This window comes from Balaenoptera acutorostrata, chromosome 3, assembly GCF_949987535.1.
Source record: "Balaenoptera acutorostrata chromosome 3, mBalAcu1.1, whole genome shotgun sequence".
Classification (NCBI taxonomy): domain Eukaryota; kingdom Metazoa; phylum Chordata; class Mammalia; order Artiodactyla; family Balaenopteridae; genus Balaenoptera; species Balaenoptera acutorostrata.
In genome coordinates, this window is record NC_080066.1 from 21,310,636 (window position 1) to 21,338,186 (window position 27,551).

Sequence of the window (27,551 nt, forward strand, 5' to 3'; positions counted from 1 at the left end):
AAATCAGAAGAAAACTACAAAACAATCTTCCTTCTGAATACAGTTGCACACATTCTGAATAAAATTTGAGCAAACAGAACCCAGTGAACACAAGGATTGTACCTTATGATAAAGTTGAGTACCTTATGATAAAGTTGAGTTTACCTCCTAGCAATGCAAGGCTGGTTTAACATTGAAAATCAACCAATGTGATTCACAATATTTACAAACTAAAAAAGAAAACCATATGATCACCTCGACAGATGTGGAAAAAGCAACTGACAAAGCCCAACATCCATTCTCCATAATCATTTTCAGCAAAACAGGAAGTGAAGGGAATGTTCTCAACTTGATAAAGGGCATCTATGAAAAACCTACAGCTTACACCATACTTAATGGTAAAAGACAGAATGATTTTCTTCTAAGATCAAGAACACGATGGTGATGTCCACTCTCACTACTTCTATTCAACTCTGACCTGGAGATTTTAGCCAGAGCAAGCAGGCAAGAAAAAAAAAGTGCCTATATTAGAAAGGAAGTAAACTATCGCTTTTTTTGTGACTGTGAGTTAGGTTTTCCTTGATACAAAACCAAGAGCAGAATCAGTAAAAGAACAAATTAATAACACTTCACCAAAATGAAAAACTTTGGCTCTTAAAAAGATACTATTAAGAGAATGAAAAGACATGAAAAGACATGACACAGACTGGCAGCAAATATGCACAAAACATTGATCTGATAAAAGGACTTGCAGTCTCAAAACTCAACAATAAGGAAACAGCCCAATTCAAGATTGGGAAAAGATTCAAACAGTTCAAAGAAGATATACAGGTGTCAAATAAGCTCATAAAAATATGCTTAGCATCTTTAGTTATATGAAAATTAAAACCACAATGACATACACCACTACACCTATTAGAATGGTTAAAATTAGAAACAGTGATTATACCAAGTGTTGGCGAGGATGTGGAGGAACTGAAACTCCTACACTGCTGGTGGGATTGTACAATGGTACAACTGCTGTAGAAAACACTTCGGCAGTTTCTTAAAAAGTTAAATATACACCTACCATTAGATTCAGCCACTCCACTCCTAGATGTTTAGCCAAGAGAAACAAAAGCATACAAACACTTGTAACATGAATGTTCATAACAGCTTCATTTGTTAATCATCAAAAACTGGAAACCACCCAAACGCCCATGAACAGGAGAACTGAAAAACTGCAGTATATTCGTTCAAAGGAATGCTACTTAGTAATTAACAGGAGTGCATTACTGATGTAAGTGAACTACTGATATTAAATCTTAAAATAATTATGCAGAGTGAAAGAAGCCAGGCCCCCCCCCCCCCCGAAAGGCACACGCTGTATAACTGCAATTACATGAAATTGTAGGAAATGGAAAGTTACAGTGACAGAAAGCAGATCAGTGGTGGAGGGCAGGGCAGGGAGGATGGGATTTCTAAGGAAGATGCAAACATTTTTAAGGGTGATGGATATGTTTGTTATTTTGATTGTGGTGATGGTTTCACAGGTGTACACCTATGTTAAAACTTATCAAATTTTACACTTTCGGTATGTGAAGTTTATTGTATATTAATTGTGCCTCAACAAAGCTGTTAAGAAGAAAAGACCATTTGAGAGGTTACTTGTAATATCCTAAGAAAGCAGTACAAATAGTAGTGGTAGTAGGAATGGAGAGAATAGCTCTGAGAACACAAAAGACTCAAATTCACAAGATTTGGATGTGAAGGTGAAGATTTGGAGACCAGTTGAGAGGAAGGAAGATGGCACCCTCAATAGTCAATGGATTACCAAAGAAGAGTGGGTGAATTCACATTTTGGACATGCTGTATGCTGCCAGATCATCTCATTCCAAGGGGCAGTTTAAAACCCAGGAGTAGAAATGAGGCAAGAAACACAGCCTTTGGACTCTTCACCCTTTCTTCAACTTCGTACTCCTCCCTCATTCCCCTTGGGTGGATACATTTTCTTCTGTGTCATAATCTTGAAGGAAGTAAACCCAAGTCTGGAAGAGTTCCATTCACCTATGCGTGACCTTTGGAGAATTTCTAGGATCACAACCAGAGGTAAAACTTATCAGAGAGTTCCAAAAATGCGCTCAGCTAAGTGGAGCTTTCATAGCCTCATAAAAAGGTTGTGTATGTGTTGGCACTAAGTGAATAAAGTGATGTATGAACACTCAAAGGGAAATGGCAATGCACACCACAGGATCTAAGAGACTCGGAACGGAGGAGACCTATGAAGTCATTCCTCTGCTTGCTGCCCCACTCCCTGTTACATTCATCCCTGCCAGAATGGAACTGTTCCTGAGAACTGCGCTGTGGCTCGTCACACCAGAGCCAAAGGAAACATCTGTAAGTCTGGCGGGGTTTCAGGTGAGCACGCCGCCGTGCTTGGAGAGCATGCCCAAGTCTTTGCTGGCAAGAGACCCCAACTACACAGTGAACTGTTTTTCTCCTTCCTTATTTTATTTCAAATGTCAAAGCTTTTCACACTACAGTGACACCCTAAAATGATTCTCTTCCTTCCGTTGCTCCAGTTGAAACAATATTTTTTCATGCTCCATAGACTGCCCACCAGCTGATTCAAAACTGGGAATGTGATGGGGCACTCTATTTCAATGTGCCATGAAAAGAAAAAGAAGCAAAAAAGGTAGAATCACCTGGTGGGGAAAATATCCCTTTCTCTTGAATGTTTTGCACTCACTCACTCAACCGGTGTTCATTGCGGTTTTAAGGCACTGTATTAAGTTCTATGAGGTATACCAGTTGACTTGAATAACTCCCGACTTCCAGAAGCTTCAAGTTCAGTTAAGATCAGTGCAAACCCTACTGCAGCATGACACAGAAAGCAATGCACATGGGGAGAGGGGGCCACAATGCCATACGAATTTCAGTGGAGTGGACATTACTCTTTGATGGGGTGTCCAGAAGGAGCCTTTATGGATGGAATGGTATTTGCACTAGACTTTGAAAGGCCAGATTATGAACAATCGGAATTGGGAAAAGAAAAAATAATACTTCTAGTTAGAGGAAATGGGAAGGACTCAAGGCATGGGAGCCGATATCCAAGGAGTGTTCAGGAAATAATTCAATACCATTCAACAAACATTATTAAGCACCCACTGGATACGACACACTTTGCCAAGTGGTAGGCATACAGAGCTGTCACAAGTCAACTCACACTCCAGAGGGGTACGCATTTTGGGGGGAAAAAACACAATTTCAATTAGTAATTTCAATTACAATTTATAATTAGTAATTGTAAGTACCAAGTATAGAGGCACATCCAGAGTGCTGGAGGAACCCAGGAAGCAGGGCAGTGTAATGGTTAGGAGCACGGACTCTAAAGACAAACTACTTAGGTTTCAATTCCCTGTCTGCCGCTTATTTATATGTGTTTGTTTTGTAAGTTTAGGTTTCTTTGCTATAAAATGGGCTCAATAAATAGTACTTGCCTCAAAAGACTGTTGGGAGAACATATGTTAAAACAAGATACTGTATATTAAGCCCTTAGTGTAGGAGCTGGTACATATCAAGTACTCTGCATAAATACTAGTTGTTGTTACTATTATGGTCAACACTACTGAGAACTGATCCTGCTTTTACTGAAAGGCCAGTTTGTTTTGAACGTAGGCTGCATGCACAGGTGCTGCTGGGAGACCAGGTTGAACTGTGACGCTCACCTAACCTCTCTGTGCTTCAGTTTTCTCATCTAGAGTAGACTAGGAAGAACAACAGCTTACTACGTGCCGGATGTTGTTCTTAGTGTTCTATCTGTATGATCTCATTGCTTCTGCGTAACAGCCCTATTCATCTTGCAGACAAGGAAACTGAGGCATGGAGGCATCAGGTGACACAAAGAAAAAAGGCGTGTGTGGGGGTCAGAACGCAGGCACTTAATGGCCAAGGCCTGTTCTTCACCCCTGCACCTTGCCGTCTTTTGGTTCTACCACCATCCAATTCCACAGCGTTTGACTGCGAGGTGGCATTTTATTTTGCAGGCAAAGAGTACACAACAGCTAAACACTCCATGGCGATCAGCCTAAACCAGGAAAAGCACACCTAATACACACACCTAAGCATCACACCTCACATTCATGTGGAGTTGGACAATTTATAAAACGCTTTCACTTACTTGATCTACTTCTCTTTCCTTCTGGCCCCAAACAACTGAGGACCATAAATGGACTAATAAACATAGCCTCACCTAAGAAACACCCAAGCCCTGTGAATTTGGGGGTGTAGACAGAGATGACTTGGGGATGAGTGGGGACAGAGTGGATGTTTCTTGTTTTGGAACAGTGCTGAGAGCTGATGGTGGGCACAGATCTTTCCAACATCTGACAAGCCTTCCTAGCTGAAGGCTTGGTTTTGAGCACGTACCTGGCAGGATGCCATACGAGTCGGACAACTCAGAAGTCCCGCCCCCTATCTGTACACTGCTGTTGTTCTTAACTTTAATTGGTCAGAGAGCTTTTAGGGGAAAAAAGGAAGAATATTATAGACTCTCTCCCCACTACACACATACACACACAGCCCTTGTGCACCCACCCCACCCCCTCTGTAGACTCTGAGTACCCCATGGACATGGGTCATGCCTTTTGTGTTTGTATCCCTGGTACACTGCACACTGCCTAGCACCTAAGGCTCTCAAAACATGTTCTAGGGATGGATGAAGACCTCTCTCTGCTTCTCAGCAGTAACTCTGTAAAAATGGGTAAGTTATCGTGGGGCCCAAAAGAGGTAAGACTCACTTCACTTACCCAATCCACAGCTAATTTTGATCGCTTAGTCCATGCCAGGCACTGAGCTAGGCACGGGAATTGCAGAGGTACAGAAGATATAGTCTGCTAACAAGCAGTTTCAGTGAGTTGCATGAAAGACACTTATGAAAATAAGTGTTAGAAATTCTAAAAGATTTTCAAAGTGTGCCTGGAGCTTTGATTTTTACAAGACAGTATTATGTGCCTATTATTATTTGAATGAATGCCACGAAAGAAAATGGGAGACCGAGTTGTCTTTTGAACTCCACATGCAATATTAAGGCTTAGATTCAAGGTCATATGGAACCCACATGGTGTAGGTAAAAGGAGTGGAAGCCTTAGAAAAACAACCCCAAAGCGTGTGTTAGATTTTTAAGACGAGATCAGCAATTTTCCCTGCATCATCAGCTTTGCTCAAAGTATCACTTAATCTTTGTCTCTGGCTCCTCTTCTAGAAAATGGGGGCGACTTTCCTGGGGGGGTGCAGAGGAAGTGGCCGGAGGGCAAGGGGAGGATGTGATAGGGCCTTAACGGTTTCCCCACTTTGAAGTGTTCTAAAAATACAGCGTTTTCATCGCAAACACGTGATGGGCTATGTGTCAACACAGAATTTTGTGTTGCTAGGGCCGCCTGACCAACAGTTGTACACATCCTCGTGCAACTCTTCAGCTGATGCACCAGGTGAAGAGAAAGCCACGGAGAGGCAGGTCCCCCTCTTATCTGCTGAGCCGTCCCGGCAGGGTAACCTGAAGCTACGTGCAGGCCCTCCGACTACTCCTGAGTCCAGGTTGGATAATCAAACTCTGCCAGTGGCCAGAGACTCTTCCCTGCCTCTTAAGCTGTCACAATTTTATTTGCCTGGGAGTTTAATCTGTGGCGTAAAAGCCTGACATGTCCCACTTCAACACCGTGCTCCTAAGTACAGATTAGAGAACAATTAGGAAGAGAGGAAAACCCAGCCAGCCGATTAAAAAAATGTGTCTTTATTCATTACATTTCCTTAAGTCTTTTTCTACCTTCAAAGAGATGAGAGCAAAGCCTTGGCTCTTGGAAGCCCGGCATTTTGCAAGCACGTGGGCTGGGTGGAGGGAACCATCCGTTGTCTACCTCCAGAGGGGAACGCGACCCACATTGGACTTGCAAAACAGCTAAGGACTGTCACCATCTGGCAGCTGTGTGGCGGCCTCTGTCAAATGAACTGGTGGTCACAATCCAGTTCCCATTAGACAGGTGGTCCCTCCACAAAGAGAGCATCACACTCAGCAGCCTGCTTGGCCAAGAGGAGAGTGGATGGGGCATGGGAATTGCATCTCACTGTTTTGCTGAACCAGGTTGCTTCCTGGGTGGCACAGGGGACAGGGAGGATGGCAGCGGCTCTGAGAGGTGTATTCGTGTTTATGGCTCCGTCGAGCCCCTTACAGCACACCTCGACCCACGCCTCAGATGCCGTCTCATTTACCCTACTGGGAAGCAACGTTTTTCCAGACTGGGTTTTGTCTTATGCAGCCACATGGTGGCTGTCTTCTAAGACCAGCCCCAGGACATGCGGACTTCAGTCGGGGGCTGGCGGAGATGACAGTCCCCGCCATACTCGCTCCTCAGCTTTGGTTACAGTGTGAATTAGGGACTATGTCTGGGGCAGAGGATGCTGAGAACGGTCCTCCTCAACCTTCCTGGGACTGACTAGCATTCTCGCCCCAAACGAACAAGTTGTGGCTGATGCTAAAAGAAAGGGCAAGATCAATGGTCCTTTACCCTCCAAAGGTCCCGTCTACCTGGACAACGCATGGACAGGTCAGAGGATTAAAGCAACAAAAGCCCTACTTGCTGTTCTGCCGCTCAGGGACTTGATTCTGTCTCAAGAGCGAAACGAAGTTGGTCTGTTTCCTCCCAGCCTAACGGAAGTGCTTCCCCAGCACAGCAGCAGAGTGAATAAATTAAGCAATGCTTTTTCATAACTCATGCAAACAGTTCTGCTCACATCCTCTCTTTAATAACCTGGAATTGTTTTAAAAAAAATTCATAAACACAAACATCAACCGGCAAAAACCAAACACCCAACTAAACAAACACCAACCAACCTGATGTAGAGAACCTTTAGGCAGCAACACAGAGAGTGAAAAATAAGAGCCTAACATCTTGGATTAGGTTGCATGAACTATGTAACATGCTAGCAAAACCTGTTCAGCACTGGTACCCATTACTACAATACTTCTCTACCCAACAGAATGTAGGTCCCACATAAGGGATGCCTTGGGAATATAATTTTTTTAGAGAGAGGTGTTAATGTGCATGAAAGCTCACGTTAGCTAATACACCTATTTCCTTCTCAAAGTGGTGACTCTTCTAATAATCACCTTAATGGTAATTAAGGGTCATGTGCAAAATGTGCTACCCTATACAGGCTTCTGAAACAAGTGGTGATTCTTGGTACTGGGTAGGGGTGGGTTAAGAACTAGCCTCTGTGTGAAAATGATCTTCTTGAGGATGGTTAGTCCAGGATGCCTAGAGATTCCTGCCATGAAAATCAGGCAACTTTATTCCACTTTTGGCCACAAAATGCCCCTCTAATGCCAATGAACCCTCTTCAAAACTGAGTGCAGCTGGAAACAAGACAGGCTGCGTAAAAAAGAGTGAAGGCACTGGGATAAATGTTTGAAAATAACTCAAAAGTAACATCCTATTGATGGTAGTTTAGACGCAACATCAAATTTGAACCAATCATACGGAAAGGTCTGAGTGCCAAAGACAAAACCGAACCAAACCTGAAAACCCCCAAACAGAAAGCCTAGTACAATATTAAACACAGTCCAATGTACTGAGCAGTTATGACGTGAGGCCTGCAGTTACTATAGAACGTCCGTGGGAATCGGGGCCAAAGCAGGATAATCAGACATAGAAATATTCTGAAAGAGTCTGCTGTCCTCAAGACCAGGCAGGTTAGGATCCAGAATTCTGAGAAGTAACAACAACTGACACTGCAGAAATACAAACGATCATGAGAGATTACTACAAGCAACTCTATGCCAATAAAATGGACAACCTGGAGGATCCAGAATTCTGAATAACTACACACGTTTGGAATCGATAGGAGACCCTCTAAAATCTGACTGAGTTACAAGTATTTGTTTTACCGTATTTTATCCTCTTTTGCCAGAGATCATTGGTTTTTACTGACTACCCATCCCCTGTCTCATGCTGTCATGTCCTTCTTTTTCCCCACATAATGCAGGTGCAAATTGTGTATAATATTTTCTAGCAAACTCACTGAGAAAGAAGCATCAGAAGGTTTAAAACAGCCTTTCCTATTAGACACAGGTTTTACAAAATCAAGAGCCCATTACTGTGCTCTTTTCTCATCTTTGTCTTCTCCCACACCTACTATACACTACCTACATGCTTCACTCAGTCCCCACCCTACACCAGGCACTGCACGAGGGAATTTACAGCCAATATTTTATAAATGATTTATTCCTCAGAAGTCTACCTCACAGGCAATAATACGTACAGTTGAAGAAATGGTGTTCAAAGAAATAAACTTCGAGTTACCACGAAGTTCAAAACATACGTGTGTGTGTGTTGTACACAGGACACATGTACACACACACCTCCCATGAGGGGTCAGGCTATCAGTCGCTCATTCGTGTCAACTGGATGTATTGAACAGTTCCATCAGGTAGGGGCCAGCTGTGTCTTCAGGACCTGGCACCAAACAGTGTGACACTGAGGGGGTCAGTAAGGACCAGCTGCTGCATGGCCACTGACTCAGTTATGCCAACAGGAAGCTGCAAACTGTGTGCCCCTGGATTTAACAGAGAACCCTCAGAAAAGCTGACTGAGTAAAACTTATGCTAATCTCGTCCTCAACTCCCTATAGGGAGAAGAAAGAAGAAGGAAGACTAAAACTGAAGAGAAAGGGGAAAGGGCATATTGGGGAGGTGCACTGCTGAAGGAAAACCCTCAGACTCCCACCATCGCACGACCTTGGGGTCCCCCAAAACTCTCACTCCACTTTCGTTATACGAACGGCACAGGATCCTCTGCTCACGAGGCCTCCTGAGCGTCTGCTCCGAAAGAGACAACACACGTGCACACCAAGCGGACACCGACGACCCCAAGCTGGCTGGACGTTTCTAAACGACTTGGGCAGTCCTCCCTTTAATGACATTCAATGCTTTCTCTCCTTGTGGTGCCCAGAACATGGCCTATTCATCTCTGTGTTCTCAGCACTAAACACAAGGCCTTGCACACAGTAGGTGCCGATGAACATTTATTGCCATGTAACAGGTCCTTTGGTAAACACGTGGCTAGTTTTCCGGGCCACGTCTTTCATCTTTTCTATTCGAGGTTAAATTCCACTTTAAACGGGACCTGGGGCTTTCAAGGTTACCCTAAGGTCCAAATCCCCGTTACAAAAGAGGGAGGCATGAAGTCCCAGGGGAGCGCCAGCCTGAGGGCCACTCCTCGGGGCGGGGAGCTGTAAGCAGCTGCCCCCCACCCTCGCCATAACTTCCATCCTTTTCTCTAAGTTCACCACCTCTTCTGTGTAAAAGTTTGGCTCCAACTCTACACTTGGCCTGCCGTGCCAACACTGTAAGTCTAAGCCCCAGAACCCTGGGGTTCAGCATTAATTGGAGGAGCTTATCTATATATGGCCTCACTGCACTTTAGCGTCTTCCAAGCTTCAATCATATTCGCTTCTAACTTTCTTTTTTTCTTTTGGAGAGCACAATCTCTCTTTTTATGTTCGGCTCCAGCCTTTCTCTCTTTTCATTCTTGTGACTCCACGCTCTCAGGTCTTTTAAGTTAACCTCCAGGACCTTTCCAGATGGGCGCACCTTCCAGGACCTTTGTGATTCGTGCTGCTTTGCCTCTGGAAGGCGTCCATCTTCTTGATGGAACTTCAATAACATTTCCTAACATGAGGCACTGTGGCCTATATAGGAGCGAAAAAGTTCTCTGTGACAAGTGGTGAATTACCTGTTCCTTAACACTTGGTGTCTGGCACCTTCGTTTGGAATGTTTAGCATTTGGGGGCCATTTTTTAACCATTAACTTGTCAGAAGCCTTGCTTCTTACACCCCCCCCTCCCCCTCCCCATCATCAGGTCTCTCTCTGCGTCTGTGATGTGGTTTCCATTAAACTAAAGGGAGTTTGGGGGGCTTTTTTTTTTTTTTTTTCACCTAAAACTGAAAAGAAGGCAACAAGACCTGGCTGGCAAGAGACCATGAAACAGCACAGAGGATGCTGAAGACGATTTTGAAGAGACAGGCCTCCATCCACATGTAGGTTGTGAACTTGGCCTACAAACGTCTAACACACCCCAAAACGTTTTATAACGATCAGATTCAGGGTCACTTCAAGAGGGTGATGGGTGGATATTCTCTTTCACTCTCTTGATTCACTTCTCTAATTCCAATTTATGATCCTCTAATAGAAAGGGGGAAATTATATTCCTTTATTCTTTCAATGGATCACTGCCTGAAGTATATTTCTCCAGTTGGGTTTCTCTAATCTGAATTAATGGCAGGATGTGGATACTATATCGGGGACATCGTTCTCAGTCATCTACATACAGAGTGAAAAAATATTGATCCTAATATCAGTTTCTGTGGCTTTTAAATTGCCATCCCGATTCTCCTGGACCCATTAGTTTTTACCATTATAACCTGCCCCTGTTCAGCCAAATAACTCCTTTTTCCATTAATAGCAAACCTGCTTTTTTGCTTGCTACCTACGTGTCTGTCTATGTGACTCAGTGAAAAGAGAGCTTGTGAAATCCACATGATCATAATCCATCATTCCACACAGGCCTTTTTTCCCCGTCGTCCTTTTTCCATCACACGTACAAGGGAGGGAGAGCTGTTCCAATAAGAGGTGTGGGCTAGTCAATATCAGACAGGAAAACATGAGCATGGACCGTTTCAGGACCAGTGAAATTGGACAAGGAAGAAAAATCTCATGCCTAAATCTTGGTAGCATTTGGGGCCATAGGTCCAAGGTGAAAATTCAGTCTTTTAAGAATCTACGAACACAAGATTAAAAAAAAGGGAGCTAATTGTGCTAACCGCATGGCACATTTTACCATGGTTGGAATTATTAAAGATAATGTATTACCTATGAAGCTAATGGTTCATAAGGTATGTAATGATTCTATTTATATTTTTAATGTTAGCATTTCTGAACACTTCTAAAATATAACATAACTATAGTTGATTGTAAATTTTAATTAGAAGCCAAGATCGAAAAAGGAAGAAAGTCACCCTTTCAACCCGATGGCCCAACTATCTGGTGTCCTTGGAGCGAAAGTGAGAAGAGAGTCACGCTAAGGCCACTCCCAGGCAATGCATACGTACTGCAGAGTAACCAGCAGCAGCATTACCCCAGAGGGAGCACTTCTCTTTCTGGCTAGGAAACTGGACTTCTCACTTCCAAAGACATTTCATAATGACCCCACAGTATGGTGACGCAGAGTGGTACAACTGCGTAACAGATGGTGGAACATCTCTAATGTGGAGAAATCTCCTTGGGTGCAAATAAAAAGGCAAGTAAGACCTCCAGGCAGGCAAACTATCAATGCGTCCGTGGGAAATGTGAGTTGTGATATCACCTAGACTTGGCTTTTTCAGTCAACCTCTAATATGTGTTGGAGGGACTAAAACAGACAGCAGGCATGAAACCCTGGATTTACTGCTCAGGGCAAGTTTCTACCCCAAAAGCCCATTCTCCTTTTGTCCAGAGCCTACTTTCTTTATTCTTTTGCCACTTTAATTCCAGAAATGCAAATCTGCTGGGGACAAGATGACTGGGGACCAGCTGACGGCCCAGACAGAGGAGAAGAAAACAAAATGGGTAGAAGCAACCTTAGGTTAATTTCATTTCTTCTTTGATACCGGCTTGCTCTGTGTGTCCTCTGGATCGCCCTCCTGCCCCCCTTTCTTCCTCTTTTTTCCCTCCAGAGATGTAAGGATCCAAATGTACCCAGGACAGATACTACCTGCCAGGGTAGATGCCGCCCTTTAAGTAAGAGAAATTCAGGCTGAGCTAGACAAGCACAGCCCAATCTCTCAGCACAGAGTATGGGGTGTTTAAAGGGATTCCTTCTCACTATAACTTAATCAAGGCTCACTTGACATTTCTCTCTCATTCATCTCAATCAGTTCCATGGGTATGGCTTGCGTAAGCCAAAACAATTTAAAACTCCATTTCAAAAACTTGAACTGTTAATTTTTAAAAATATAACCCTATGCCATAACTGATGAAGCCACCTCTCCCAAGGGTGTGACAAGGATCCCTGCTGCATGAATATAAAGCCTCTGACTGCATTTTAGGTTTATCCTGTAGGATCTCGGTCAGCCAACAATGAAAGTATAAAAGGATGTCACAATACGTTACATAGCGGTTTCTGTTAACATAAAATTAATTCAGGGGCGTCCCTGGTGGTGCAGTGGTTGGGAGTCCGCCTGCCGGTGCGGAGGACACGGGTTCGAGCCCTGGTCCAGGAAGATCCCACATGCCGCGGAGCAACTAAGCCCGTGCGCCACCAACTGCTGAGCCTGTGCTCTGGAGCCCGCGAGCCACAACTACTGAGCCCACGTGCCACAACTACTGAAGCCCGCACGCCTGGAGCCCGTGCTCCGCAACAAGAGAAGCCACCACAATGAGAAGCCCTCGCAAAGCACTGAAGAGTGGCCCCCGCTCGCCGCAACTAGAGGAAGCCCACATGCAGCAATGAAGACTCAATGCAGCCAAAAATAAATAAAATAAAAATTAAAAAAAAATTAATTCAGGGTGAAAGCATCCTTCCTGTGGGCCCCTGAGGCAGCACGAACATAGCTCGGGCTGTCCCAGGCAATCTAGGGCAGCCACCCTAGTTTGCAAGAAATTTAGGGCAGAAATCCTATCCCTGACTTGTGTGCGTTAAAAATGTAAAATTGGTTCATCTTCCTGCGTTCCGAATTCTTTCTCAATTACTGATTTCAAGAGGACAGCGCTTAAATAAACTGGCTCCAAGTACATTTCTACTACTCAAGGGAAGAAAGCAAAAGCAAGAAACACAAAAATGAGCCTCTCTCCACTCCCACCCCCAATATTCTTCCTTGAATAAAAAGGTCGAAGGTGCTCTTTACAAGCCTTTCACATTATGAAGAATCATCAAGGTTGTAAGATTATCAGCTCTCCCTGGACTCTACCAGCAGCATCCATCTTTGTCCTTTCACTGAACATGTACAACAGTTCGGACGTAGGTATTATCAATACTGCAAAGACACAGAGATCGAGGCTGGCTCTCCAGACTCATCTGTGATAATAAACACCAGTTATCGGTCCCCCGACTCCAGGGCCTGCTCTCATGCTGCCAGAGCCCAGAGGGCTGTCCTGTCAGATTCCGAAATAAGGACAATTAGCTTCAGTGCTTTTCGCCCTTCTTTTCCTCCTCTTCGCCTCCCCTGTTCGTCCCCTGGCCATCTCATCTCATCCTCGAGGACAACTTTGCCATCGTGCTGAACTGGGAAGAGAGGAGGTTGAACTTAGCTTTTTGTGAATGAATTCCTGAAGACTGAAGTAAGGGCGCTGAGAAGGAAAGAAGCGACTCATATTCTGTCATCACCTAAGATCGGTGGAGGGAGGAGGGGAGAAGGATGAAATCACCCAACGCAAACCGCTGTCTAGGGCTGTCCCTGGCGTCACCCCAACTGTAGGCTGCCCAACCAGGAGATGAAAGGGCAAAAGCTGCTCTTTTGAAACTTAAAGGTAATCACCCTTCCCCGAGGAGCTGTGAATGTGATTTTTGTTCCACCCACTCTGGACTCGAGGCGCTGGAAGGGCTGCAGCTGCACGGCGGTTATGCCACAGCCCCCAAGCACATTTCAAGAAAAAAGGAAGTTCTGTTCTTCAGGCCTGTGGCACGGAGCGCTAGTCGACACAAGCCACTTCCCCTTCCTAGTTCTCTTTTGGCTGAGAAGTCACCAAAGAGAGACAGTAAAAATGTGATGGGCAAGGCACTGGTTAGGGTCGAGGGTCTGCTTCTACCTCCCATCTCAAATATCAAATGACTATTCTGGTCACTCAGCAAGGCTCCGCAGAGTTCCTTCCAGTAAAATCAGAATAATAATACCTAAGCGTTCAAACTTAGAAAAGTATAACTAGCGTTCATGAGAGGGTAGGTTTTTTCAGGGTGCTGGGATCCTGAGGTATAATTCTGATTAAAATGGAAACCTCAAGAGTGATGATCCAAGGCACACGATTTATCTACTGCCTAGAGGTTTTGAGTTTGGTGTCACTGGACCCCATCCCCGTACCCGCCACCCCTTCCACTGTACCTCGTTCCCCACCTCCAACCCCCAACTCTTCCTTCTCCAAAAGACCCGAGCTAACCTCTGTCTTTACCAGCTTCAGTGAACATTCTGACACACTGAATACCCTTCCTGACCTTCAGCCACATCTCTCTTGCTCATCTCCAGCCCGACATTCCCTGCTCACTCGCTGACGGACAGAGAGCCACAACCACCAGGGCCCGCTGTAAATCGACACAACCTAGGGGTAACTGCACCCTCCTGTTCAATAATCCCCTTGTTCTCTCCCCTACTGGATTTTCCAAAACAGTCATTTTACACCATTTTTCTTACGTCTTTGATTTCACCCAGACTTCTCAGAAACATACTGCCTCCTGAGAAGTCCAAGGGCATCTGTGACTGAGTGTCTACCTCCCTCATTAGACGGAGACTTAGTCTGGTGTTACTTCCTGCTAAAGGCCCCACTGTCTTGAATGAAGCATCTTTCCACCCGCTGACATGTGCTCTCCAGCCACTCCTTTCGTCCCTGCAAGGATCCTGATCCTCACCTTCCTTGCACTTGCACTATCTTTTTTTGCTCCATCTTCTTACCTTTGGCTCAAAAAAAAAAAAAAAAGCGCTGCATCTAAGATCTCTTTCCTTTCACGCTTTGACTTCCCAGAGAGGGCAGTATCCACTCACAGCCCCGCACAGAAACCTACACCATCCCTCTCCCGACCTTCCCCATCCTTCTGAAATGCTCCCAGCTCCTCCAATCACCAAATCTGATGGCTTTCCTTGGCCTGCATCCTGCTTGACTCTTCTGAGGCACCTCAGACTCAGAGCGATCAAAACTGACCTGACCACCCCTCTCCCCGTCCACTCCCACCTGCTGACTGCTTCCCCAGTCCTCCCAGTCAGGCCAAAAGCTCCCAGTTGTCACTGCCCCAATGGAGTTATTAAGCCCCTTTCCTCTCACTATGGTCATGTCTGTGTCACTTGTTTCCTCCCTCTCCGTTGCCATGACAGCGTCCTGTCCAGGCTCCACAGATTCCCTGACATGCGACACCAGGCTCCTGGCCACCTTCCCTGTTGCTGAAATACCTTCACAGACCCTCTGCTGTCTAAGAAATAAAACTTGAATATTTTAGCCTGAGAAGTTAAGTCTTCTAGGAACCGGCCCCAGTCTTTACTTCTAAGCCTCCCCATCTTCCCCACTTCCTTCATTTCCTATATTTCACATTTCCTCTGAACCCTGGGAGAACTCATAGTTCCCAGAACCCGCCCTGCATGTTCTCACCTCCATGCCAGAAACAGGCCAGTGTGTCTACTTGTCTTTACTTACTGAAATCCTATTATTTTTTTTTTTCAAGACTTGGTAAAGATGCCATTTTTTTCCTGTCTCCATAGTTGCAAGTTATTCATTCCTCCCTTTAACCTCCAGAGTTCAAATATGCTCATCTCTTTCTTGCTTACTCTTATCTCATGTTCTTTTATATTACAGTTACCTGTGTATATATTTACCTCATTGTCCCTATTAGATTTCAAGTTCTTGGGGGCAGTGGTAATAATAATAACTGTAATAACCACCGCCACCATAGCGAGCTCCTACCACAGTCAGTTCTGTGCAAAGCACGTGATTTCACCATCTCAGCAGCCCTATGAGGACTGTCTCCATTTTCAGGGGAGATTAAGTAATGTGCCCAAGGCCAATATGTAGCAAGTGGTACAGCTAGAAATTGAATCAAGCCTTGCTGACTTCAAAAGCCATGCTCTTAACTACTATATATTCCTATCCAGACTTGACCAATAACCACTAAATAAAACGTGCTTTCCCTAGGTCCTCGGAGGTGGGATGGTTTACTGAGCCAGGTTCCCCAGAGCTGCTGAGGCTGCTTGATCAACACATGTATTTATGTGAGAGAAGAAACAGATAGCTTAAACTCTAACTCTTAAAGGATACTTTCAAAAACAGAACAAAGTTTTTATGCCTCAAGATTAAACAGAACATCAAATGCAAAGTGACAGGAAAAACCTAATTCACCTGGATTAGGTAATAGCCTGATTTTGTCTCTCTCCTTGGAACCACTGATGTCAGTAAGGCAACGAATCAAGGCCATCCTAAAAGCCTTAGATAATTTAAACCATGTTTAGAGAGAGCCTCCAAATTTCTAATTTCTGAGGCTCTGACATCAGCCCTGGGAAAACAGGATAATTTTACTCTGTTGATAGTCAGAACCAACGTAAATGTGGGGTCGTATCTTATCTACGAACAGGCAAATAATGCATGGCACACATAGGTCTCAGTATAAAGAAAGGTGGTGGTGTTTGATCTCTACACGTAAGCGGCTAAGGGCTGTAATCCTCCGAGAGGAATGTCATTATACAGCTCAAATCCCATCACAACAAACACCGTTACGACAGAGATGTCTGTATAACAAAAACCCTTTCAAGCTTTGGCTGACAGCCCATGTACTTCAAGCAATATTTGATGTGAGACTTGGAGTTCACAGTAATGGGAATTGACCTATATTTCCAAAGGTAAGATTTGAATGATTTCATCTGTAACTTCCATCCCATGATACCGTGAGCTGGAGTGATGTACAATCTTGACCCAGGGGTATAAAAACTAAGGACAAAGACAGAAGCAAGATCAACCCTGTTCTTGAAGGGTGAAATTCCTTCCTTTCACTTGGGGAACTCTTAGGGAAAGGAGAAGGCCTCTGACCCAACCCTGAAATACAGCAGACCAAGGCAGGTTTTGGCCTCATCTCCCTGAGAGGCGAGATGGAGTAGCCCATGAAGACAGATGAACCGGGCACAAATTTCTACTCTGCCGCTTACTAGCTGGGTGAACTGGGCTATATCTCTTAACTTTTTGTGACCCTCAGTTTTCTCATCTGCAAAACGATACTAATACCATCTACTTCCAGAACTCCAGTAAGAATTAAATGAGATAACTATGCAATGCTCCTAACCTAGAGCCTGGTACGCAGCATGGGCTCAAAAAAAGTAAATTCCCTCACAAGGCTTCCTTTTCCCTCCAAGACTCTGAGCTGATGCAAACTGTTTAAATGAAGTTAGTTATAAGATCTAGTGAACAGAGTTAAAATACAGAGTCACAAATACGGCCTGGTAAAGATACTGATCAGAGGAACATCGGAGAAAAGAGAGGAAATGGTAGAAGAACTAGGCCAGGCATAAGCATTTACTTGACTCAGAGAAAGGTCTTTTTGGCTAAAGTAGGACACGTGTAATCAAAAGCTAAAATGCACGTAACAAAGCATCGTAACAATAAATGAGCTTCGATCATGATGTCAGAAGTCATTTTGAAAAATGCTGAATAAACTGAAATTTGCAGGCACGTTTTCCTAGTCAAGGATGAACTGTGGTTACTGCTCTCAAGCAATGGTTTACTGCCTCTGGCCTAGTTTTCTGTGGGTGCCATTCTAGATGGTGGGAAGGCCCTTCTTTGCTAAGTCCTGAGCTTCAGCCCATTCATTATACTGCCTTTGGATACTCTGAAAGTATTAAAACCAATTCTAGTCTTCTCCATTTGGGAAACACGTAGGTAAATAGCTAAGGAATATGATCAATAAAGAGTCCCAGCATTGCCCTAATTTGTGATGTTTTTAATCCTCTTGATTTTTAAATATTTAATTTTCCATTTTTCAAATTATGGGACAGTCAAGTCTGTGATGACAAAATCCTTATATATATATTCTTTGAAAACACTCTTGGTGTTACATGATAGGTTTTGAGATAGAAAAGGAGAGTCCTATAAACATAGGCATGTCTGTTCACCTTTATAAGACAGATATGATCTAGGGGTTTTCAAATTTCTTAAAAGGTTCCAAAAAGTCCTATCAGAGCTGAGTAACTACAGGGAACAAGAAATGGACCAACGTTTCTCAGAGTCAGAGAACATCAGAGTTTTAACAATGACTTAGTCCTAGCCCTTCACCTTGACAGTAAAGAAGAGGCTCAGAGAGTAGTATGGGCTGATGTTCAGATGCTCAACTCAAGTGTGTGTACAAGCCAAACAATGAGCTTGCAGGAGCTCTTGTGAGAGGCAACAGAGAAATAAAATAACAGGCCAGACAGAAATACCAAGGGGCAGAGAAACAGCAACTGTGAGACCCACAAAGAGATGGAGGAGCCCTGGGTACGAAAACCAAGAGATCAAGACCAGAGAAAGAACAAAATTACTAAAGCGAGGTTAAAACATGAACAGAGACCAAATGGTAGAGGCAGAGGAGATATCTTAACTGAAGTCTACAAAGGGCGTACAAAGGGTGACTCCAATACTCAGAAGCTTCAACCTGGACAGAGGTTTCCGGCCTCTTTTTTAATAACTGTACCCCCCCCCTCCCCCGAATCACTCTCATCTTAAAATGGAGGCAGTCACAGCCATCAGATTGTACACGTGAATCTTACCACTGCTAAGGGCGTAAACCAGAAGCATTTTTGAAGGTGTGCTAACTATTTCAGGCCACTAGGGTGCTACTTCCCGCCCCCAAAGGCACACTTCACTTAATGATCTCCATTCAGACCCCAAGAATTAATGTCCCTGCTAAAAGTGTACCCTTTATTCGTTACACCAGTGATTATCACTGTTTATAAGGTACTTCAAGATCCCCACAGCCTATGGAAAAGTGAAATGCAGCTGTAATTACATGGGCAGTAACAGAAAGGTAGGGGTAGAAAGAGCTCTGTTCCTCAGACAGGCAAGCCACTGCCTAGAAAGTGACCTCAGGGAGGAATCACGCGCCTGGACGGAGGCGCGGCCGCGCCGCCCCCGCTCGGCTTCTCCCTCCCCGCATCCCAGGCCGTCTGGTCCACCTGTCCGGGAAGCAGGCGGGCGGGGGTCGCGGGGAGGAGCCCGGCTGGCCGCGGGGCACTGGGGTAGCGGGCGGCTCTCCCTCGCCCTCCTCCCTCCCGCGATTCCCGGGACGCCCAGGCGCCCTGCGCGCCCCTGACCGCGCGCACGCGCCCCACTATCTGTACCTTTACTCTGGGGAGGGTTCTGACTCCGGTCCCGGAGGACGTTGATCTGGTAGACAGCTCCGTAAGGCTCAAAAAGTTCTTTCAGCTCCTTTTCCGACCAGGACCGGGGGATCTGTCCCACAAACATCTTAATGGCATCTGGGTCTGGTTGGTCTGAGTGATCCAAAGCGCCGTTCATCTTGTTGGCTGTGCCGTTACTGTCAAAGAGGGAAGCGGGAGCCAGAGTTAGGGCTGCAGGGTGAGGGACAGGAAGACAGAAAATCGGGGGTGGGGGTGGGGGCGGGGAGGCGGAAGGAGGAGGAAGAGGAGCACGGGGCAAAGTGCCTAATGAGTCGTGGAAACGTGATGAACTAAAACAAAGCACAGGCACCATTAGGTTGCTCCTCGGCGGCCTCGGCGAGAGCTCTCACTGCAGGCTGCTTGTTCAGTATCGCCGCCCGACCCCGGGCGGCGCCCTGCCGGCTGTCACCCGGGGCGTGGACATCTTGAAACCCGGCTCGGGAGGCAGCTGCAAGTTACGAGCAGGTCTCGCTTGGCTAGGCTGCCATCAAGCATCCACAGCGTTATCAGCCCCACACTGGCTCTCCCGTGGAAAGAAAGGCGGGGCTGGATTTCCGCTGGCTTTCCCACCCTTCCACCCCTTTTGGGAGGTTTTTGGAAGAGAGGAGAGAGGTGGTAATAATAAAGTCACATGAAAAGAAAATGAAACACTCGGCAGTCCGTCAGATGACTAACGCAAGATGCTGGGGATGAATTTGCAGAGCGCGCGAGGCATGCATGTGTGCATCAAATTAGTACGTTGTTGCTGCTCAGAAGGGAAAGTGCTCCAGCAATGCGGCTGGGTGCAGCCGATTGGCTGCCCACGCTGGAGAAAAGGGCCCGGGCGGGGAGGGGGCTCCCATTTAAAAAGCACGTTGTTTATGGGACCCGGGCACAAAGGGTTTAATTCAGAGAGGCAAAGGCGATCTCAGAATTGCCTGCTTTGTGCCGGGAGGAAAAAAAAAAAAAAAGCAGTCCCAGAAAGTTGAGTTCCCGCTAAAGGACACTGAATACTTCAAATCTTTCACACTCCGTAAATTGCTCTCCGTATATCTGACATCCAGATGTTGCACTTGAGTTCTAAACAACCACACGTTTGGGAGAGAAAAGTCTGCCTCTTCTTCTCCTAGCTTCAGTAAATATTTGGGGCCGATACAAAGAGCAAGACCATAAGCTTTTACATATCAATCCTCCTTAACGCTGTTTCCCGAAACCCTTATTTGAAAGAGACAATGCTTGTTTAGAACGTGCAATTCCAGTCACCATCATGTAAAAGGATGATGAAGTGTTTATGTTTTACTTGGATTCCGCCCCCCCCCATTTGAGCTGCAGTACATAGTAAAGCAAAACCACATACCCTCTGTCTCCCCCACGTACCCTGCCGACTAATGCACCCTAAACCCACCTACTCTGCCCGGCGAAAGGCTGAATGCCCTAAGCAGCATTCATCTGCAGTACCGTGCTCTTGATTCCCAGCCTGTGAAAATACAGTAAAATGCACTTAAACGCGGCAGACGTAGAACCTACACAGCCTTGTCCACGACTGTCCCTCAACCCCCAGCCTCCAGCCCAGAAGGCAGAAAGAAAGGGCCCCACGGACTAAAACTTCACTGCAAATGGTCACTTCACTGTAGTCTCAGGGTAACAGCAAGAAGGTTTTCAAAGATCTTAAGTAGGCTTCCTTATTTCAATCAAAACCCATCAGAGCACCTTAAATTTGCTGTGAAACTAGGCTAGTTCTGAGCCCTTGGGGGGGGGGGTGGGGAAAGACACTGATGGCTAACAAACAAACAATAAAACCTATGGAAAGGAGAAATCCTGAATTCAATTTTATCCCAAGAGGAAAATGATGGCAAATACTCTTCACTAGGTCCTGGCTTCAATTTCTACTTCTTATCCCCCAATTTACCACTCTGTTTTTTTATCCTTGAGATAAACAATCAGACTAACTTGAAGCACTTTCAGAGCTTTCTCGAATCAACCTTATTGTTATAAAAAATGTTCTGCCGAATACAATGCTGAGCACAAAATCTTCCTTCAACAACTTAGGTGTAACGCAATGCCTGCTTAGATTAGAGTGCGAGCATTTATCTTGTTCCTGTGCACCTCTACTGCTTTTCAAATCGCCCTCTGGGAATTCAATAAACACTTTAACCCCGTGGAGCCGGCTCGGGCAGGGTGGAGGTGGCAAAGGCCCACGCGGAACAGAATGTAGCATTCACAGCTCGCTGACAGTGTGGCAAGACTTATTTCTGGGACAGGAAGGGCTTGTGGTTACCGCTGTTGACAAGCAGCTAGAATGAAAAGAGGAAGGCGTTGCCACAGGTCCCAGCTAACAGAGAGCGGAAGTTCAAAAAATGGGGCTCCTGCATCTCGCCTGCACAAAGCGCGGTTCATACAACGGAGGCGTCAGGCAGCAGCACAATGGTCCGAATATCTAGAGCAAGCTTTCATGGGTCTCCAAATGAGGGGCCATTTTTACTTTCTCAAAAAACACACACTCACCGAGGTGCATAAAGGAAGGGACGCTGCAAAGAGGGTTTACGCCCTTTGGTCCTTATGTTGGTGAGTATGTGTTTATAATCCCCGCCCCCCCCCCCGCCCCCCGCCACAGCCATCCTTCACAGGTGCCTTTAGATCTCTTGTACCCTGAGGCAGAGCAGTGTTGGGGCTGAGGGTCTGAATCCTGGCACTACCACTTCCTAACTGTGCTGCCCTGGGCCTCAGACTCTTCATCTGTAAAATGGTAACAAACGGGCTCCACCTCATATAGTCATGTGCTTTGTACAGGACGTGGCCCCGGGGAAGTGTCCAATAAGTGTTAGCTGCTTCCGCTGTTCATCTTTTCTGTGCACTTGTGATGCACTACAAATGAGTGACTATCACAACTCTACTTTTCAATCCAAATTTTTTCATAGTATGGACTCAAACACAATTCATATCCTAAGTAATAATAATAATAGGCATCTTTCAGTGAGCACTTATATGCCAGATACCATGCTAGGTGCTTTACATACATTATTTCTAATCCTTATCACATCTCTGTGAGAAAGTATTATTTTCCAGATGCAAACGTCTAATAAATAAATTCCTTTTCTTCTTTTTTATTTTTTTATTTTTTATTTTTTTAATGTTATTCTTGTCTGCTTACATTCTTTTTATTTATGTATGTATGTATGTATGTATGGCTTTGTTGGGTCTTCGTTTCTGTGCGAGGGCTTTCTCTAGTTGTGGCAAGCGGGGGCCACTCTTCATCGCGGTGCGCGGGCCTCTCACTATCGCGGCCTCTCGTTGCCGAGCACAGGCTCCAGACGTGCAGGCTCAGTAATTGTGGCTCACGGGCCGAGTTGCTCTGCGGCATGTGGGATCTTCCCAGACCAGGGCTCGAACCCGCGTCCCCTGCATTGGCAGGCAGATTCTCAACCACTGCGCCACCAGGGAAGCCCAATAAATTCCTTTTCTAAGATTACCGGCTTATACATTGTAGAAGCAGAATTCGAACCTGGACCCAATGGGCTCCAGAGCACGGAACATTTCTAAATCATCATGTGGCCACGTAGTGTATCAGGTCTGCTTTGGGCTGAGAGTGAACAGCTTATGGTAAATCTATGAGAAGTCAAGGCCAAGAGCAAGGCCTACTGGTTCCCTGGAATCACACTGCCAAGTAACAGGCGTCACTATTAGGAACACATATACACATCTTTCCTTCTTCTGTGTTGGAATTAGGGTGCAAAGTACTGAACTTAAGAGTCCATGAAGGCTACCTTACAACCCACATTTTCTCCATAATCATATAACGTGTCTCCATCTCCACTGACTGCCTCCCTCTCTGTTCCCACCGGATCACATCGATGAGCACCTCTCATCCATATCTGCATCCTTTCCCAACTACCTGCCCATTTTGCAAACAAATGTTCCAAAGATTTGCATCAAATGCTAAGAGCATGCAGTCCCTTAAGTAAATCCAACTATGTCTAGTTGTTACACAAATTCAAAATAACACATCTGGGACTTCCCTGGTGGTCCAGTGGTTAAGATTCCACGCTCCCAATGCAGGGGGCCAGGGTTTGATCCCTGGTCAGGGAACTAGATCATCCCGCATGCTGCAACTAAAAGAGCCTGCATGCCACAACAAAGACCCGGTGCAGCCAAATAAACAACGACAATAGCACATCTTCCAGATCAAAGCATCAATGGTCCTACCCCACTGATGACCCCTGTGCTGCTGAATCCCATGCCCTGGATGCTGATGGTATTGCAGCAGCCTGGGTAACTTTGTTCTAACGTGTGAGAGCTCCTCCTTCTTTGGACTCCCAACTTTCTTCCCAGCTGATACTCATTTCTACCAGAGACTTACTGACTTCTTTTGTCCTCATGGGGCTGCAAGTGCTGACACTTCTAAGGAAGCCAGAAATCATGTGTCTAACAGTTAAACCTTTCGAGGTACTTGCCAGAGGCCACAGCAAACCAATTCGATCTACACAGAGGCGTAATTATGGGAATAGATACCCTAACTCTCAGTAAGACTCTCAGTAAGATCTTCTATTTACTGGAATCTGATCTCGGGCTTAGAAAATTAGACTAGCTCCCCTCCCCGCACTCCCTAGCCATCCTCAGCCTCCAGGACAGTGCGGGAATTAGGTTCAAATTCAAATATTTATTGAGGGCCTACTCTTTGCCAGAAAACTTTGCCAGGTACAGGACACACGGCATCACAACAGCTCCAAGAAGATGAAATTATTATCCCCGTTTTGGAAACGAAGCAATCGAGATTCACAGAAGTAAAGTGACCTTCTCCATGTCACACCCCTAAGAAGAAGCGTCTGCAGAATCTGGACACAGTATGAAATAAAGGCCAATGGTTACTGCTTAATATTCCATGAACTGGGTTTCTCTAGGGTGATGTTTCCCTTGGACTCAGTGGCCACTGGCAGGCCCGAGACACAAGCCATACCTCTCTGCTGGCACCCCACCTACGAACTACAACACTATCCTGGACGCCAATTCCGCTTCTGCTCTTGGCAAAGTGCCAACTATCAGGCTCCTCCAGGACAGATGCCATACGGAATTGGACCACGAGTTAGAGAGCACTAAGCCAGCGGGCACTGGTGGTATTAGTCTCAGAGCCAAGACGAAAATATAATGATGTTGGGGGAGAAAAATGATGGTGCTTACTCTTTGCTTTCAGCACTGGCACTGACCTACTTCCCTACTCTATTTTCGAGTAAAGAGAACTAGACCAACAGAGGATATGCAAAATCTTCTGAGGTTCCTCTAAGCAGCAAAATGTTCCAGAAATTACAATAATTGATTCAATGTATTCTTATTATTGTTATTATTTCCAGGACACAGGCTTTTACGAGGTCCAGCGAATGCAGGTTTCTTTTTGGAGAATGCAAACAAAAGAATTGATATTTCTATTCTTCTATCTTGCTCATTGGACAGCAACCTTCTGCATTACAACTCCATCTCCCTTATCTATACAAAAGGAAGAATACCAAACTTACAAAATGGGTATGAGAAATGCCAAGTGGCTATAAGTAATTTTATAAAAGTTGAAAAAAAAAGGACATAAAATGCCACCTTCAGAAGATATACAAACCTGAAAACAACACAAAAAGATGCCTTGTCTTGCAAAAATTTTGAATAAAAGATAGCTAATCTCCTTGGTAGTTACAAATAATCTTATTACTCCCATACTTTTTTAATCCATCTTGCTTTGGTCCTTGGAATACCCTGCATCAGTACTGCCAACTGTGTGCAATAGTGGGAATGTTCTATAACCTGCGCAAACCAACATGGTAGCCACAAGTTATATGTGGCTACTACACACTCCAAATGAAGTTAGGGCAACTGAGAGACGGAATTTTAAGTTTTATTTTACTTTAATTAATTTAAACTTAAATAGCTCTAAATGCAAATGTAAGTAGTGTTTTTTGTTTGTTTGTCTGTTTTAAAGACAAATAGGAGTTGAGATTCACCAGAACATTTCATCAGATAGTTGTTTTGGGAAAATAGAAATGAAGGGCCAGGAAAATGACACCAACGCTTGAGTCAGCCGAGAGCTAGTCAGTGGGCAGTGGGCTGGCTGGCCTGGGTTCTCGTCTTGGCTCAGCATTAAGTTAAATGTGGGATCCCAGGCTAATCATGTAATCACTCTGTACCTCAGTTTCCTCACTTGTAAAACAAAGAGACTCAACAGTTCCCATCTGGTTGTTAGTTCCTCTAGTTCTGTGAGTAGCTGAGCGGCTGGTCGCTCAGGGCTGCTTCCGGAGCAGCCCCTCTCTCAGTTTGCGCCAATTCTTCCCAGCATCTCAACTGCAGTCAGCAGACAGGCCACTCTTTCAAAGGGTCTGGGGACCATTTTTTAATATCCTGTGTACTTAAGTAATAGCCCATGAAGAAACAGGCTTTGTGTGGCGATCGCAGGAAACTCTCCAAGGCTGAGCTGTGTGAGGCACAAGCAGGAAGAACCTGGCGATGGGCCTGGGGGCGGGCAGCGGGATGGTGTGAAATTCAGTAACGTTAACAGCCTTCTACACTGTCCCTGTTGTTGTTGCTTACTATTTAAGAACAGAATTCTCTCCTTGACGATTGGCAACGTGGTGCGAGGGCTACAGCATCAGCTCTTTGTCCCTCCACTACTCTCTGGGGATCAGAGAGGGGCCCCGCTCCGGAGCTGCAACCTTCTACTCTAAACCTAACCCTCTCCATTTAAGAAGAGGCACTGGCTGTCATCCAACCTCGAGCTCTGGGAACTGCAGCTCCCTTTGAAAACACACCACTTCGGGGTCACCATGAAGAACACCTCTATCTCCTGTGCCTGCCTTTCAACACGGCACCTCTGCACGGCACCGATACAGGTGCACCTCCATCGGCGGGATCCTGGTGTTAGATTCTGGTAGACCTAACAAAACCCTCCGGATATCAGTTTACTCAGCAATCAGATGATGAAACCAAGGCCATTCCTGTATTTACCTGGAAGGTATGGATATAACTTCTCACATGCAGCCAAAGTTTTGTGAGTCATGTCTCCACCAGTTATAGAATGGTAACAGGACGGGGCCCTCAAACTTGGAGGTGAGACTTCTGCAGATCAGCTGGTGAATTCACAGAAGATTAAATGGATCAAATAATACCCTAAGTCGCTGAAGGAGGCAAAGCCTTTCTCCAAATGGTCAAATTGTAAATAAATTAGTTTGTGCTCCTCTGAAGAAAAGTTCAAGTTTCCTGTAAGTACGCACACATGTAACATCTTCATCCCTGGGCTTTGACAAAATTTGAAAAGAAACAGAATTTATTAAGAATGGATAGCACATCTATTTCATTCACAGATGACGAGGAAAGCACACATTTGTGACGGGCATTCCACTGGACGGCTGAAGTTAATGCAGGATTGCATTTGGATGCAGGTCTAAAAGTTATCCATTCGATTACCGGGGTAAAATGTAACCCTGATTCGTAGGAATTCATTCCTGCAGAAAAGGCCTCACAACATGGGTGTCTGGACTCACCAAGTAGAGGGGAAACCTTATTAGCTTATCTCAACTTGACTGCGAGTAAAAAGCAGAAAGGTAGAAAACGCCCCCAAAGAAGTCAGTGTGGAGACATCCAGGGGGTACCTGAAGGCTGGACACACACAGCCGTCGCTGGGAAGGCAGTCAGGCATCAGCTCCGGACAGCCCCCGCCCAGGGAACTCACTTCCTTCTGTGATTTATCAGAAATAGTCCCGGGGACTGCAGAGCAGAAGATATTTGTACGGAAGAGTTCTTTAGATGAGCTTTTAGAAATGGCAACAGGGAAATAATCATCACGCAGATTTATATCAGGCTTCACCTTTTCCAAGTGCTGCCGGAGCACACGTTAATTAATCCTCCCACTCCAAGGGCTGAGGTCAGCGCTCCTGCCCCCACTGCACAGATGAGTCAACCGTGGCCAGGGAGGGGGTGCACTCGCTCGGGGCGCACACCCCTTCTAGGTGCCCCCAGGCTGATCCTCCTGCCCACCGCTAAATGCTGCAGAATTCACCGGTTTGCTTGGGCAAGCACTTGCAACTGGCCCTTCTGGATGACGGAGAAGACACTGGCTTGGCCTCCGTTAAGTAACTGAACCCGTGAATCATTACGAAATGAAGACGGGTGTGAGGGACAGCTCAATAGTGGTCCAAACTTCCCAAACCGAACACTAATTTTTACCTAAAATGTCTCTCCCCTATTCACGTTCCGGCAGCGAGTGATGAAAACGAGGGAGGTATGTTGAGAGTGACGACACAGCTCCTGGTACCCTGCACCTGGGCTTTAGCAACTGTGCTTTTCAAGGCAAATAACTCCTGCTTCTACCGCTGGCTACAATATTTTGCCTCGACCTACTTATGCAAGAGAAAGAAAGCAATCAGGGCGGATTCACAACACTCTCCATCCACTGAAGAAATACTGGTAGTGAAAGTGGATGGTTCACCTTTGTGGG

General features: G+C 45.5%; 1 protein-coding gene across 9 annotated transcripts in view; it reads right to left on the reverse strand.

Moving 5' to 3' along the window:
* Nucleotides 1-27,551, reverse strand: part of CELF2 (CUGBP Elav-like family member 2) — a 313,311-nt gene that overhangs the window by 146,105 nt on the left and 139,655 nt on the right. For 7 of the 9 annotated variants that reach the window (XM_028162880.2, XM_057543107.1, XM_057543108.1 and 4 more), the window contains exon 2: nucleotides 19,046-19,242. In XM_028162880.2, the coding sequence (XP_028018681.1) occupies nucleotides 19,046-19,242 (197 nt within the window). Of the gene's footprint in view, nucleotides 1-19,045; nucleotides 19,243-19,415; nucleotides 19,579-26,062; nucleotides 26,082-27,551 lie in introns of those variants that run through there. The other 2 variants (XM_057543114.1, XM_057543113.1) reach the window with 2 other exon arrangements.